Here is a 17,043-nt window from a genome sequence, read left to right on the forward strand (position 1 = left end):
GACTCGCTTCACGGCTTGGTGTTCTACCAAACAGCTGGCCCCCCTTTCGGTGCCTATACCTGTAATATTAGAGTATTTACTGGACCTCAATAGAGGAGGACTCTCACTATCCTCGTTAAAGGTCCACCTTGCCGCCATTTCGGCGTTCAGACACGAGGAGGAAGGGCACACGGTGTTTGCCCATCCCATGGTTACCAGGTTCCTCAAAGGGTTGGTAAACCTATACCCCCCTCGAAAACCGCTTCCACCTTCGTGGAACTTGGACCTGGTGCCTAACGTGCTAACGGGACCACCGTTTGAGCCCTTGGCCACGGTTTCCCTCCGCCTCCTTACGATAAAGACGACCTTTCTTCTCGCAATTACGTCAGCTCACAGGGTGAGCGAGCTTGCAGCAGTTATGGCAACGCCACCCTGCACTGTTTTTTCCAAGGAGGCGGTAACCATACGGCTGCATCCAGCCTTTGTTCCCAAGGTTTCTTCTGAGTTTCACATTAACGAACCTATTGTTTTACCCTCGTTTTATCCAAAGCCTCATAACTCTAACAAAGAGGCGCGCCTACACCTCCTGGACGTGAGGAGGGCGCTAGCCTTCTACGTAGACAGGACCAGGTCCTTCCGGAAAACGGATAGACTCCTAGTCTCTCTCGCTCCCAAATCGAAAGGAGAAGGTCTCTCTTCGCAGAGAATCTCGAAGCACATCGTATCCTGCATAAAAATGTGCTATGAACTCAAAAAGACTCCTTTACTGGCCACTCCCAGGGCTCATTCCACTAGGGCGGTGGCGGCATCAACAGCCTTTTTCAAGGGCGTTGCGCTAAAAGACATTTGCAGAGCGGCGACCTGGTCATCCTATGACACCTTCGCCAAACATTACGCCCTTCACAGGGTATTCCAAGAGGATACCCGTCTCTCGACAGCGGTCCTCTCGGGGACAAGCTGCACGTAATCCGATTACCCACCTCCTATCTTGGGTTACTGCTGGGTAGTCACCTATTGTGGAGCACCCACGGGGACACTCGAAGAAGAAAGACAGGTTACTCACCATAGTAACGGTGGTTCTTCAAGATGTGTCCCCGTGGGTGCTCCACTACCCGCCCATCCTCCCCGCTTCGGATCTCTGTTTAGTGTTTTGCAGGAGCATCCGAGGCGGTTGGTCAAGGAACTGGCCGGGACTGGATCGCGCACATGGCCAGGAGCGTGCAAGGGAGCGGCGCGCGCCGGCGCATGCGTGGTCCGGCAGAAACTGCTTGGAAGATCCGATCTGCGGCGCCGGGCGAGCCCGACACCTATTGTGGAGCACCCACTGGGACACATCTCGAAGAACCACCATTACTACGGTGAGTAACCTGTCTTTCTTTGAAATGTGTGGTCTGTATCTACATTCCACTGCCTCCACTACCTATCTTATCATTGTTGGTCTGTCACACCCTTTATACACTTAGATGATCCAAGAGCATATAACCTCCCAATACAATAAAGATAGGGACCACACATCTCAGAGAACCAGTTACAGGTAAGTAATCTCCTGTTAGTGTGTGAATAAACAGGACAGTTCCTGACAGTTATGCTAGCAGGAAAGGCCTCACTGTTGTTTTAAACTATGTATAAATAAAAGTAACTTAGAATCATGGACTTGTACAGAACTTGGGCTAACAAGGCTCCAACCTTTCTTGTGTTACGCTAAGTCACACATTCATGGGTTCTCTCTTTTCATACACTCTCCTCTTCCACCTGGTCTGTGTGTGAATGTGAAAATTCAGTCTCTCACTTTCTGGTTCCTACATTGTTTCTTTTTTTTTGGGCGGGGGAGAGGTGGGTTTCATTATAAAAATAGGAAAAGTAGTTGTGGTATTATGGATTTATATTACAACGACCATTTAATCACATACTTGGGGTTACCAAGAAATTTTCCTCCCAGTCAGATTTGTGGAGACCTTAGGGGTTTTTCATTTTGCAACTTGTGGCATGGGTCACTTGCAATGTGCATGGTGAAATCTCTGTAACCTGAAGTCTTTAACCATAATTTGAGGACTTCAGTAACTCAATCAGAGGTTACAGGTCTATTAAAGGAGGAGGTGGGTGAGGTTCTGTGGCCTGCTAAGGACAGGCAGTCAGACCAAATAATTACAGTTGATCCCTTCTGTTTTATGAGCCACTCATGATCTGGACCCGTTATGCGAGATGCTATGGTACAGGCTTTCAGGGTTTGCTAAAGAATGGTCAGTCTTCCCAAACAGTCCCAAAGTATGCAGCATATTGAGTACTTCCAGTGTGTGAAACCAACAAGGCATGTGAGGACAATGAACAATTTTCAGGGACACTACTCTTCCTACAAATGCATTAACCATAGTGTTTTAGAGGGGTTCTGAGGATGCTCTTGTCTAGTTTGAAAATAATTCAATTTAAAACTGTAATATTGTTAAACTATCTTAAATTTCAACATTTTAGAAATCAAGGTGTATAAGCCATTACATTTTTCACTGTGTAGAGGCCTAGAAACAGATGACATTTTAGCAGTATGTTTGTGTCACCAGCCAATCTCTGATAACACTGCTGAATACCTTCTGCAGGTTCCCACACTGATGCTTTCACTGATAAACTGACCTGAATCTTTAAGAATCTTGATTCCTCTTTGCCTTTTGGAGGAAGAAGGCATGACCTGTCATTGCCTAGTAACTGTAGCAGTGTAGGAAATCTGAGCATGGTGATGGAGACGTTCAGAAACTGGAGTTTTTTAGTAAACATGGCCTCAGGAACTTTTCCATTGACTACTTCACGGGATCATTTTGAAAATACACTTTTTTGATTATATAGTATTACTGTTTGCAGCTTGCAGTACAACCATTTTACAAAGAATGTGCTGTTGTGTCTATGAATTATCAAGATCTTTGCTATACTTGGAGGGTAATATATTGGAGCAGGGAAAAAGGAGTGTGTCTGGGGGTGTAGTGACAGGTGATCTTCTTCATCCTCTTCCTCGATCACAGATTGGCCCACAACAGCAGATGTTAAATACCAGTGCAATTCCACTCTAATCAGATTTGGGGGCCTGCAGTGTGTTTCAGATCATGGTGTGTGTAAAAGCCAGCAGTGTATGCTCATCCTGTATTTCATTCATGACCTGCAGCCTTCTACATATTCCAGTGTGTTTGCCCCTGTAAAGTAAAAGATTGTCAGTAATGCCAAGTTACATGACAGTTCTGAGACATGAGACCATCTAATTTTTATCAGCTTGGAACTTAAAATAGAATCAGATCCAAGCCTCAATTGATGAAATGCTAATGTGTTAAAATATACCAGTCAGTGCTCAATGCTTATGGATTTTTTACTCTGTAATAAATTAAAAGTTTATACTTCAGTAACAAGGATAGAATTAAATTGTTATGAATGACATGTATTTCAATATGCAGATTAAGATATGTAGAATGTTAGCATTTACTGCATTAATAGAACATAATTAAATGTAAAGGTAATGGCTACTCAGTTTGTCTAAGAAGTGGAAATTTGCAGAGTGCATTCTTACTTTCCTATCAAAACTATAACAGACTTTAAGAGATCCATAAAATATCCCATTAAAATAAAGCATAGCCACAGGCTGTGTTTTCCTGGCGGACAATAAAATACCCGAAAGCATGCACAAATTGGTCATATGACAGCACGTGCTTCAGGTAGTTACATTGCTAAAGCCTTATTTTCTTTTTCTCCCACAGCCACTGGTTTAGCCCTGGGGCTAGGAAGGAACATAGCCAGGTAAGAACAACTTCGATCAAGAACAGTTTACTTCATATATTTGAAGGAATTTAACTGTTTCTATTCCATAGCTATGGGGTCAGTATTTTAATACGTAAGAAGCAAAGCAGCCTCAATTTCATGTTTCCTTTCAAGCTGTTGAAAAAATTTAACAGCTAAGCATTTCAGAAGGTTTCTTGGTTAAGAGGCTGATTTGCCTAATGATACTAGATAAGCATCTGTTTAGTTTTATTACCAGTTCAAGATTGCAGAATATTTTATCCTGGTAATCTGTTAGTTATTAACAAAAATGCCTGTGTTCCTCTGAAACTCTGGTCTTAGTGCTTCTATAAAACAGAACATATGACATTTTTCAGTTTTTAAGAAATCTTAAACTGTGTAAGAAAGAACTTGTAGGGTAAAATCCACAACCTACTCTTGTCTGTTGCTTTAGGTGAAAGGGTGAGAGGAGTATAAAGGGTCTGTTAAATCCTGTCAGGTGAGGATTCTCCTGGTGCCTAAACTGCAGCAGGCAAACATAGCTCCTCCAAAAGCTCCATTGAAGCTGGGGGTGGGTGCATCAGGAGTGAAGCTATAGTGACTGCATTCATTCCAGACAGTGTTGTGACCAGCTGAGCAGCCCAGAGAGCCAGCTTTAATTTAGACTGGCTGAAGGGCTGTCTAAATTATATCAGGGGAGTAGCCCCAGCTCAGGATGGCGCAGAGACAGCTTTAAGCTGGCAGATCTTCTGATTCCCTGGAAACTGCACATAATCTCACATGTGTTGGGTAGCAGGTTCAAAACTAATAAAAGAAAGTTTTTCTTCACACAGCGCACAGTCAACCTGTAGAACTCCTTGCCAGAGGACGCTGTGAAGACCAGGACTCTAACAGAGTTTAAAAAAGAGCTCGATAAATATTTGAAGGTTAGGTCCATACATGGCTATTAGCAAGGGGTAAGGTATGGTGCCTAGCCTTTTGTCGAAGGCGGGAGATGAATGGCAGGAGACAAATCGCTTGACCATTGTCTTTGGTTCACCACCTCTGGGGCACCAGGCATTGGCTACTGTCGTCAGACAGGATACTGGGCTAGATGGAGCTTTGGTCTGACCCAGTATTGCCGTTCTTATGTTCTTATGTTCTAAGCTGTACGTTGGCTACCTTTTATACTTAAGGTCAGTGAATGTAACAAGACAATATTTCAATTTGAAAAGCGGAGTGTTGCATAACTGCTTTCAGACTCTGAAAAATAGTTAGTGACCTGCATGGCAGAGGAAAAAGTTATGGACAGAACAAAGACTTGTGTAAATCAGCCTTTTTCTTCAATATCTTGAACATATTAGTTCTTTTGAAACACTCAGGAAAAGTAACAAAATACATCAGTAGTATATCAAGCCTCTAGAGTAATACTCATTGGGTCATATCTGAAGCTGCTGCTCATTGTTGTAGCTCAACTGATTTCAGTGGATCTGTGCTGATTTACACCAACTAAAGTTCTGACAAATACATTTTTAAGTACCATGGAAAACAATAAGTAATATTGAGATAAACGAGATTTTCAGAAAATTCATCATGTTTTTAGGACCATTCTTAACTTCTCTAGGTTTGGCAGCTCGGAGTTAAATCAACATGTCTGCTTTTCTTCCCCATCTTTCATCCACAAAAAACAGACTTAATTTTACTTCTTGAAGCCTAATAAGGTGAAGTAATATTGATTACAGTTTGGCTGTAAATTGTGAAAATATTGTATGTTCTAGTATACTGACTAGCACAGCTGACATTTAACAGGTATACAGACAGTTTTGCTTGATGTTTGTCACATCATTTTGAAACTTGTATTTCTTGTCCAAGAAATGCACTAGTGTTTTAAATCTGGCTTTATGATGTCACATTTACTATTTGTAATAAGTAACCCTTTGAGAGTTGCAGTTAAAACATAAACTATTTCTTATCTGTAATATCTGAGATTACTTGATAATTAACTTATACCTCTATTAATGTTTTTGAGGGTTCTAAAATGCATACTAGCCATGCAGGTTTCAGTGGTAATTGGTGTCCCAGCATCCATTATGCTGGTGATATCTCATCCACCATGAAACCTGACTGCAATGTGAATAACACCTGTAATGGTAAAGGAATTAATATTTTATCAAAAATTATGTTCTAATTGTTTAAAATAATTTTACTTTTTGGGTTGTAAAATAATTAGATGTTTTTATAGTTTTGTCAGTGTCATTGATGGTCAAGTAAATTAATACATCTCCAGACTGGCTAATTCATACAGTGAATATAATTATTAAATGGAGATATACACATTTCATAGAACTGTAAGGGACGTTCAGAGGTCATCAAGTCCAGTCCCCTGCCCTCACAGCAGGACCTATCACCATCCCTATCAAATACCATAGAAAATGTGATGGGTCTGTACTTCAGGACCTGTATAAGAAGAGAGAAAAAAGTTTAACACCAATAAAAAATGACACTCACAGCATCAGAAGACCAGGTTGTATGACTGGGTTTTACCTGCCATGGTATAGTAGTATTGCTGCATTTCATTTTTTAATTTTTCAAGTAAACATGTAATAAATTAGAGCTTTTTTAATTAGCTGGTCACAACAGAAATATGTAGCAGGTAAACTATTCAACAAGAATACTTCCCCTTCTAACAAGGTTATTTGAGGCACTTGCTCATCTCTGTAGTGATCCTGTGAGGTCCCCAAGTATGTCCCCAAATTTTTTTCTGACCACCTTCAGTGAAGTACTGCCTAGGTCTCTACGGCCTTTGGTTGTGTCTACACTACCTCCCTACTTCAAAGGGAGGATGGTAAGTAGGGTGTTGGGATATGCAGCACTTCATTAAGCAAATTCCCTACCCCACCCCCCCCAGCAACGTAGAAGTTTTAAACTTTTGAGGAGTAAAGGGACTTCAAAATACTGGCAGGTGAGCTGTGGCTAGATGCAAGCTGGCGCTTTGAAGTTTAAAACTTCAAAGTTACGGGGGTGGGGAGGGAGATTTGCTTAATGAAGTTGTGCATATGCACCGCAGCACTTCATAAATAATCTCCCAACAGCCTACTTACCATCCTCCCTTCAAAGTAGGGAGGTAGTGTGGACAAGCCCTTTGTGTAGCTAACTTTTGTGTTCAGTTCTGCTCAACACTTTTGTATCCTTTTGTTGAAGTCTTGGTTCTCTTCAAAAATTATTTGAATTATTTTGCTTATTAGTTTGTGTAACTGCCCACAGGTAGACTTGAACCTGAGACCTTTGAAGCTTAGTGCAGGAGCCGCTACAGTTTGAGCTGAAAGCGAGATGCTTCTTGGCATAGGCTATAGAAGACATACGTTTGTTCTCTGGGAAGTGGTCTTGGTGCCACTACATGGGACACTGAACCACACATAGGCATGTGGGTTACATTTGCACTTTCCCTGTGTAATTATTTGGCAGCCATTTCTCACTGTGTTATTGCTACATGACTCTCACACTAAGAAGTGTCATATACATTGGAGACTCATTTTGAAGAATGAAATAGTATGTCCTCACCAATGTATTTTTTTTTGGCAAGAAGCTCAAGAATAGCTTGGTCTAGAACCTACATTGTTTTGATCAAAAGTGCAAGGTAATAGCTGAAAGTGTTAGGAAATTTGGGTATTTAGCTTTTGTTGGTACTCTGAAATTTTCAACTTTTGGGGTCTCAGCACAGTTTACAAACATAGCTTAACTGTTTAGAGGCCAGTGCTAATCAGAATATTTCGTTAATGTGAGCATCTCTCTTCATTTTCATAATAAAGAGAATTTTGAAGGTATAAATAATTTAATGAATGATTCCTTATCATAGCCTTTCACAGTTCGGAGTCAGGGTAATATTTGTGGAATGGAACTCTGAAATTCTTTGACTTCAAATGTCTTTTCTAAAACCATGAAGTCAGGTTGTCAAGCAATTTAAAAATTGATTGTGGGTAATCACATGATTAATCAAGCTGTTAAATAACGGAATATACTTATTTAAATTTTTGGGTGTTTTCTACCTTTTGAAATATTTTCATTTCAGTTACAACACAGAATGTGAAGTGTACACTGCTCACTTTATTTTTGGGTACAGATATCTATATTGTAAAATACAAAAGACATAGTGTTTCTCAGTTCCCCTATTACAAGTAGTTTAGTGCAATCTCTTTTGTGCATGAAAGTATGAATAAAAAATAAGTGCATTCAAAAAATAAAACAGTGTAAAACTTTAGAGCCAACAAGTCACTCAGTCCTATTTCTTGTCCTCTCAGACAAACAAGTTTGTTTACATTTGCAGGAAATAATGCTGCCAACATCCTGTTTACAGTGTCAATTGAAAGTGAAAACAGGTATTTACTTGGCATTGTTGTAGCTAGCATCACAGAATATTTATGTGCCAGATGTGCTAATGATATAAAACAAGCAGTCCTGTAGCATCTTAAAGACTAACCAATGTATTGATTACCCACAATGCTTTTGTGGGTAAGACCCACTTGTTGATATTTTTAGACTGGAGTAGATAATTAGAATCCAGGGTTTATATATCCAGGGAGGAATAAAAAGGGGGTGGGTGGGTCACCTGTCACTAATAAGACCAGTGAAAGAAGTGAATTAAGTGGGCTTGTATTTACACTGAGATTTATATTGTTTTGTTTTTGAGTGCAGTTATGTAACAATCTACATTTATGAGATGCACTTTCACAATAGAGATCACTCTACAGTACAGCTCAACTGAAAAATGCTGTTTTGGTTTATTCCACAGTTCACATATTTGTAATCAAATTATATAAAGTGGGTACTGTTCACTGTGTATTCTCTGTTGCATTTGAAAATGTAGAAAACATTAAAATATTTAATACATTTCAATTGGTATTCTATTATTTAGCAGAATGATTAAAACTGCAATTAATGGCAAGGATTTTTTTAACTGCAATTAATATTTTTGAGTTAATCGTGTGAGTTAGCTGCAATGAACTCACTGACCTATTACAAATTCTAATAAGATCGGGTTTTAAATTAAGGGATATGTAGTTATCTTAACTCTACATGTATCTTTACAAAATTTTATTTAAATGCTGTAATATCTTATCATGAATTTGTCAACAAGGCACTAACTCCCAAACTTCTGGCATTTTTAGTGGGCTTTCCATAGTTTACACTGCTTAAAATCCAATATCTAATATCCAATATATTGTTGAAAAAATAAATACACCAAAAGACGACAAAACTACGATAACATTTTTTTAAATGGCTTTGTTTCCAACGATTGTGAATGTTATTTTTGTTTGTTTATTTGTTTTTGTGTGTATAGCTTCAGCTCCTCAGGGATAACCGATCTGAGAGAGGACACAAGAAAAATATTTCAGTAAAAACAGCTAGCAGGTAAGATAAAGCTGAAAATATAATATACTTTAAAAACACTATCTCAGTTATTACTTCCTATCTTCCACACTTTTATATAGAGTTTGATTCCATCCTTGATGGGCTTTGTCTATCTGTAATTTCATTTTTAAAGACTTTTCTGTATAATTTTATTTTGTTAACATTTGTTTATATTGTACTATTTACTCAGAATAGATACTCCAGAATGGATTATTTCAAAATTACATTGCTGCGTAGAGGTAGCCTAACAGTGCTCCTCTATCGTGGCATAGTTTTAATTTGCCATTGGGTCTGGAATGGAGTTGTCCGCCTTCCTGCTCCATGTGAAATTTTCAACTTCACCAATCCGTCTGGAGGGACAAAATTTCTTTCCATTCAAGTTTAGGAAAAAAATCTTTGTGTCAGATGAAGCTGATATTGTGCACAAAGTTAATGAAAGAGCAAGTTCCAAATTGTATTGTTCCAGTAAATGTGAAATTTTGTTGATGCATATGCTATCTTGGAATGGGAACAGTCTGTCTTTCAGATCTTTACAAATGTGGCCAGATTCTGTCAAGGTTATAAATTATCAAAACTCTGCTGAAACCAGTGAAACTTGACAAATTTACACCAATGAAAATTTGCGCTCACTCTTACAATAGAATCAAAAACAACTCTTAAGGCTGTGCCTATACTATGTGTTAAAGTCGAATTAAAGTCAGTTAGCTCAATTTTACAATGTCACTGTGTTCACTGTAAAGGCCATTAGCTCAGTTTTAGGGAGTGCTAAGGTCTATATAACATTGTAGAAAGCAACTGGGTGTAGTGTCAAGTTTGAATTTAAATGTTCGAATTAAGGCTAGTGTGGAAATTACATGTCTATTAATACACTTTATTAGCCTCCGGAGGTGTCCTATATGTATTCCACAATGCCCTAAAGTCCTCTGTTCTGGCTACTTCCTTCTCTGCAGCTCTCTGGGTGCACAGGAATAAGGTAACAGGAAGCCCACGAATTTGAATTTGGCACCCTATTGGGTCATGCTTGTATGAGAAGCTGAGAAACTTTTGTCTTTCTTTGCTACCAGCTCTGTGAGTGCATCTACCCATTAAAAATAGCCCCAACATGGAGTTCATGGTTCTGTCTCTACCTCTGCAAGCTGAGCACTTGATTGTTGTTTTTTTTTCTTTCACCACTGGCGCCAGCCACTGTCCCACCGCATCACTTGGCAGCTAGGCCATTGGTGTGGGCGGAGGGGTTGTGCTTGTATAAGAGGCCAAGAAACTTCTTTTCTGTGGCTAACATTTGTGCACGAGCTGCACTCCTTCCAGTGCAGGTGCCAGGCCACTGGGGTCTTTCCTCTGCCCAACCACATCATGTGGCTAGCCCCCAACCCAATAAAAGAACATGCCCGCTGTTCAGTGTTGACCATGCTGCCAGGCAGCACCATGTCCTGGCTTGCACACGGCAAGGGCTCTAAAGGTGGGAAAGATTTTGGGGGGCTTGCTGCCACTGGGGGGACCATGTCAACTGGCTCTGTATTCACAGACCCTGTGGCAATGAGGGGAACCAGCCCTGCACACTCATTCGGGGCTAGACCCACCACCTGAGTAACACTGAAGGGACTATCTCAACGGGCCCTTCATCCTCTGATCCTCTCCCACCCCCACCTGAGCAACACCACTTGTTGAAATTTGGCGAGCCCCATCCCCCATGTTGGCTCTCTGTGTAGTTAAGTGGGAAGCCAAAAATGTTTTTCCTGACCTTTTTTGTGCTTCTCTTTCTTCAAGCTTAACACTTTTCCCCTTAACACAGGAAAAAGTGTGTGTAAATTTGGTGAGCCCCATCTCCCATGTTGGGCACCTCTGTGTAATGAACTGGGAAGCCAAAAACCCTGCCTCACAAAATCTCTTTTTGACAAACCTTTTCTACCCTACTCTTTCTTCAAGCTTTACATTGTTCCCTGACCCCATTCGATGAACACAGAGCCTTCTGGAAAGGGTTTCCTTCCAAAGGAACCCTGTCTACACACACAGCATTGACTTCGAGAAAAGGCTCTTCCAGAAGGGAGAGCTCACGGAAATATGCAAATGAGGCATGAAATATTTAAATCTGGACCTCATTTGAATGCCTACCTCAGCTCATTAACATGCCCCTTCCAGAAGGGCTGTCCAGTGTAGACGTGACCAAAATGAGTTTTGAAGTAGTGCTCAGCTATTCTGAAATAGGATTTAGTGTTTCTAGGCACTCTATTTCAGAATTAAGTTCTTGGACTCATGATAGCTTATTTTGAAATAGCCCCTATTCCCTGTTTACACAGCCCCTATTTCAAAATATCTATTACGAAACAGATGCTCTTCCTCATTGAATGAGTTTACCAATTTCAAAATAAGCCGATTGATGTTTCTTAGCACAGCCTTGGATGTACTTCTGGGTTGAATTAGTTTAAATGTAATATCCATTTAAAACATCAGAAAAGTACAGAACAAAACAAGTCCAAGAAATCTTATCAAGTAGTTGCTTGTATTTTAATTATTTTTCAAAATGTTTGTAACCTGTGAAATCATGATACTACAGGTAATAGCTATCTTTTGAAGCACAGTTTCTGTGTAACATAAGAATTTTTTTCTTACTGTACTGCATTCTTTTCAGAAAATAAATTTGAATAAGTTTGGTCATTTGGTCTTAATTATTTTTCATAACAAACAGCAAGGGTAGTGGAATTATTACCCTTTTCTTTTAGTCAGTAAAGCTGTATCGGTTGTTCCGGTGCAAGGCTGGATTTGCTGAATGTATGATGGAGATTTCTGAGGCAAGTTATGGTTTGTGCTAAAGACTCCCTATCTGAATCCTAAAGTCTGGAGTAGGCTCCTGCTTGCTTCATACACAGTGTCCAGACATTGTTCCAACACTAAATGTATTTCTTTGTGTAGTTTCCACAGTGGCTTATTTATAGTCAAGTGAATATATATTTTTGTGGTTATTGTTCTGAAAGACATTTTCTCTGAAAACTTTTTATATTTGGCTTGACTTTCCTTACACCTTTTGAATGAGTGACTGCCGTTCTTGTCTCAATGGCTACGTCTGCACTAGCCCAAAACTTCGAAATGGCCATGCAAATGGCCATTTTGAAGTTTACTAATGAAGTGCTGAAATACATATTCAATGCCTCATTAGCATGCGGGCAGCCACGGCACTTCAAAATTGACGCAGCTCGCCACCGCGCGGCTCGTCCACACGGGGCTCCTTTTCGAAAGGACCCCAGCTTCTTCAAAGTCCCGTTATTCCTCTGAGCAGATGGGAATAAGGAGACTTTGAAGTAGGCGGGGTCCTTTCGAAAAGGAGCCCCGTCTGGACGAGCTGCATGGCAGCAAGCTGCATCAATTTCGAAGTGCCACAGCCGCCCACGTACTAATGAGGCGCTGAATATGTATTTTCATGTATTCATTTGCATGGCCATTTTGAAGTTTTTGGCTAGTGTAGACACAGCCAATATGTGGGAAAAAGTGCATTGCACTAGATCAGTGAATTGTGGAATAATTTACTCCAGAACTGTAGCAGTCAAGTAAAAAGGGATAAGCACACAGTCAGTCTGCTATTGTCTTATTTTCTGTTATTTTCTGGAGGAGTTTATATTGGGTTCCTCATAAAAGATATTATATATAGTCGAAGTTTTAAATGAAGGTGTGTTTCCGTAGTACATACGTTAAATGCAGTGTCAAAACAAGACTTGGTCTGTTCAGTTTAAGAAAGAGAAGGCAAGGGGAATATGATAGATGTCTATGAAATCATTAATGGCATAGAGAAAGTGAATAGGAAAGTGTTATTTACTTTTTCACATAACACAAGAACTAAGGGTAAATAATACTTTCCTATTTGCTTTCTCCATACCGTTTGTGATTTTATAGATCTCTATCATATTCCCCTTAGCTTTTCTCTTAATTAAATTAATAGGCAGTGGGGTTAGAAACTAAAGAAAGTATTTCTTCACGCAATACACAGTCAACCTGTGGAACATGTTGCCAGAGGATATTGTGGAACTCCACTGTATAATTCAGTTAAAACAAATTAAAGTTCATGAAAAATAGGCCTATCAATAGCTGCTAGCCAAGATGATCATGGACACACTCCATGCTCCAGTAGGCTCTAAACACCTGACTGACAGAAGCTGGGATTTGACAGTACAAGGTGGATTAATCAATAATTATTCTATTGTATCATTTCCCTCTGAAGTGTTTGTCATTGGTCACTCTCAGAAGACAGGATTCTGGGCTAGATAAACCATTTGTATGATGCAATAAGGCCATTCTGTTCACAGATCACCTAATCTTTGTTGTTCTTCATCTTACGTAGTCATAGAGCAGGGGTGAGCAAACTTTTTATGTTGGCCCCACTTTTTGCCCCTGCAGTTGGGGACCCCCCTCCCCATCTGTCTAATGTAATCCAAACCAACAGAAATTTTGGTTATATTGCTACAAAAAAATATATAAAATCTTTCCGCCTGTGTAAGAAAGTAAGTACTTAGAATGTAAAAACGTTAATCGATACAGAAATATGAATACACATTCATAAAAACAGTAACATATTTCAACACTTTTAATGAGGTGGATGAACTTGAGAGCCAGCAGCCAATGTGTTGCACACCCTTAATGAAATTTCACACACATATACCGGGGCCAATCCCACACAATTTGCTCACCCCTACACTAGAGGAGTTAGGCTATGCTGTACTCTCTTGATTAGGAAAAAAACAAAATTACAGCCTGCAGAAGCACTTAAACTTCTAAAATAATCTTCATTATTTATGATGGTATTCATTATTTTTAAAGAATCTTCAGATTAAGTGAGATAATTATTCAGTCAGGGTTTTTTTTCCCCTCTTTTCCCCCCTCTTCTGGCATATTATAAATGGGATGTACAGTATGTACATGTATAGAGAGGCTGAAGAAAAAGACAAGACAGATTGGCTGCCACTTTTCCCAGATATGATAAAATAACTTGATCATTTGTCACTGGTTCCCAGAGATAATGCGAAATCTGTCTTTTTAAGAGCAAAATACATTTCCTGGTCCTCAGTTCTTCTTCGTTACTAATGCAGAAGTGCTGACATCAGTACCTCCTGGAAAAAAAAATGTGCAAGCACTCAGGAGCCTCAGTCTATCTTATTCCTCTTTTCTGGGAAGCCTGTTTCCTGAAGGCCAAAGGAAACAGCATGGCCTGAAACAGTCAGTCTCTTCACATCCCTAAAAGAGGGAGGCTTCTTGGGATAAAAGCTGGGGAAGAAAAATGTCATATTTTGATACCTGGTAATAAAATATCTAGTAATAAGCCAGGAACTTTTGTAACCTACCAAACTTTGGAACATGCCCAGTGTGGCTGCTGGTGGAAAGAGGATGGAGGAGAGGCAGGACTTCCCACTCCCATAGCATATTAACCCTTCGAGGCCAGTGTGAGTTATGCATATCCCATCACATAGGGCCTGCAGCTTATTTTGGCACATGCAATGCTGTATTAATCTCACTACCTTTGTGAGCTGGAACATTTACATCTTAATTTAGAATATTTAATGCAGATTATACACACCCATGTTAATGGGTAATAAATGGAATTATGGCAACCCTTCCAAATCTTCCTGAAAATCTAGTAGCAGATGTACAAAACCTACCAAACTTTGCAAGTCTCGCTCCAGACTTCCCAATATTTTGGGTCGGTTGGAAAAATGAATATATCATCTACATTATTTTTTGTGATTTTATTTTATGTTGGTATTCTGTGCAAATTAATAATGCAAAGAAGGGTTCTAAAATGAGAAAGTAACACAAAATGTAATCTGAGATCAGAAAAGTACATTTTTTCTTGAGATGTAGAAATGTGGGCTATAGTTTTCTTTCCATCAGATAAGAAAGAAAATCTCCATTTGCATTTGAACAGAACTCATTCAGTTTCATCTGATGATACAGATCACTATATTTTGTAACACAGATGTGACAAATAGAATTACAGCTGCTCTTTATTTGATCTTCTAAAGAGACAAAGATGTGCAAGGATGCTGTCTGCTCCCTTTTTCCCACCGTGTCATCTGTTGTTTGGGAAGGAGTCCTAATTTGTAGCAAATACAAAACTATTTGTCGTGTTGCAAGTTTGCCAAAAATAAATGAAACCATTAATTACTACATTTTTGAGCAGCTGTTAATAGATTGGGATAAGAAAACTGTACATTAGACTACTGGTTAATTACAAGAACTATAATTGTTTAATGTGGCTTCTGTGGAATGAAATTACTGTACCAAAAGATGTAAACTCAGTCTGGTTTTAGACACCATACAGAAAAATGAACACATCTTTCTCGCAGTCTCAAAGAATTAGTATATTTTATATACTATTTCACTTTTTCAATCTGTACATTTATTTATATTCCCAACAAAAATACATTAAACTGCAATTAAGACTACATGTATGTCTATAATTAAACAGTGTAAAATTACAGAGTTGTTGCTGTAATCCAAATAGAATCCACTACAGATACAGGAAATCGAGAATTAAGGTTAAATTTAAAAAGCGTATGTTAAAATAGAAACTGCTAAAGTACTCAGACAATCTTGCTTTTTCTTTTGGTAACATTATGAAATAGCCATACAATAATGTACATAAGTGTTTCTATTTTGAGATTAACTGTAAATGATTTTTGAAGACATTGAGTTTTTCCTTGTGGTGTCACCTTCAGAGAAGGTGGCATGTTATCAGCTACCAATGTTTGTGGCAATTAGAATTTAGTCTAATTCAAAAATAGATGATTGCAGCCATTTTGAAAAGGGCCATTTTCATGGTATTCTCTGTAGGAGAATATTGTGTGTCAGGCACTGCTATAAAAGAGACTTTCATTTGAATGAAGGTAAAAATGAATATTACTCTCTGTATTGTTTTGGTTTTTATGTCAATATGTAATCTTTTGGTAAATTTTAACTACATGGGAACTTAGAACAGTCTCTGTTTCCATTAATAAGAACACATGAGAATTAAAAATCATCTGATACTGGATGCTTAATTTCTTATAGAACATATTTTAATCAGTTGTAACTCATAAATTAGTGGATGTGATTGGGCGCAGAATAAATTTTTTGAGATTTTACCAAGCGAACATGCTGCCTTTTGAGGGAAGGAGAGCTGTGTTCTTTATACATAATAAAGTAGTTAAATTCTACCTTTGAGTGTAAAACTCAGTTCAGCTTTAAGTATGAATATAGGTATGGCTCCTTGGTACTAATCGTTTAGTCATACCTAGCATGTTACAGTGATCTGCACCAACAGTGGGAGCTGTTGAGTGCTGAGGAATTTTGAAAATCTGACTCGTAGGCCGTGGCTACACTAGTCCCCTGCTTTCGAAAGGGGGATGCTAATGAGTCACCCTGGCAAATGCTAATTAGGCACTGCGATGAATAGGAAGCGCCTCATTAGCATAATGGTGGCCGTGTGTGTTTCGAAAGTGCCGCTTTTGAAATGCACACCACTAGTGTAGACAGGGGCCTTTTGAGAGGACCCCCGGATTTCGCAAGCCCCGTCTTCCCATTTGGTTTTGGGAAGAAAGGGCTTTGGAAATGCAAGGGGTCCTTTTGAAAGGCCCTGTCTACACCAGCGGTGTGTGTTTCAAAAGCAGCACTTTCAAAAAGCATGTGGTCGTCATTATCCTAATGAGGTGCTGCATATTCATAGTAGCACCTCATTAGCATCTGCCAAAGTGGCTCATTAGCATCGCCCTTTGGAAAGCGAGGGGCTAGTGTAGCCACAGCCATAGAGTCTGAGTAAAACTCACATGAGATGAAGAGGGCTAGTCAGTAACCTCCATCCTATTTAACCACTGTCTTGGAGCTGTTCTGGGAAATGAGCAAATATTAACACAGGACTTCCTGCTAATCTCATACATACCATACCATACCTGTCTTCCTTAGACC

The 17,043-nt window shown here is 39.3% G+C and overlaps 1 protein-coding gene across 4 annotated transcripts in view; it reads left to right on the forward strand.

The window, feature by feature from the left end:
• Nucleotides 1–17,043, forward strand: part of GPATCH2 (G-patch domain containing 2) — a 211,874-nt gene that overhangs the window by 161,327 nt on the left and 33,504 nt on the right. For 3 of the 4 annotated variants that reach the window (XM_074989947.1, XM_074989948.1, XM_074989949.1), the window contains exons 7-8: nucleotides 3,711–3,750; nucleotides 9,047–9,117. In XM_074989947.1, the coding sequence (XP_074846048.1) occupies nucleotides 3,711–3,750; nucleotides 9,047–9,117 (111 nt within the window). Of the gene's footprint in view, nucleotides 1–3,710; nucleotides 3,751–9,046; nucleotides 9,118–10,067; nucleotides 10,102–17,043 lie in introns of those variants that run through there. The other variant, XM_074989950.1, reaches the window with a different exon arrangement.

Source organism: Carettochelys insculpta, chromosome 3, assembly GCF_033958435.1.
Source record: "Carettochelys insculpta isolate YL-2023 chromosome 3, ASM3395843v1, whole genome shotgun sequence".
Classification (NCBI taxonomy): Eukaryota; Metazoa; Chordata; order Testudines; family Carettochelyidae; genus Carettochelys; species Carettochelys insculpta.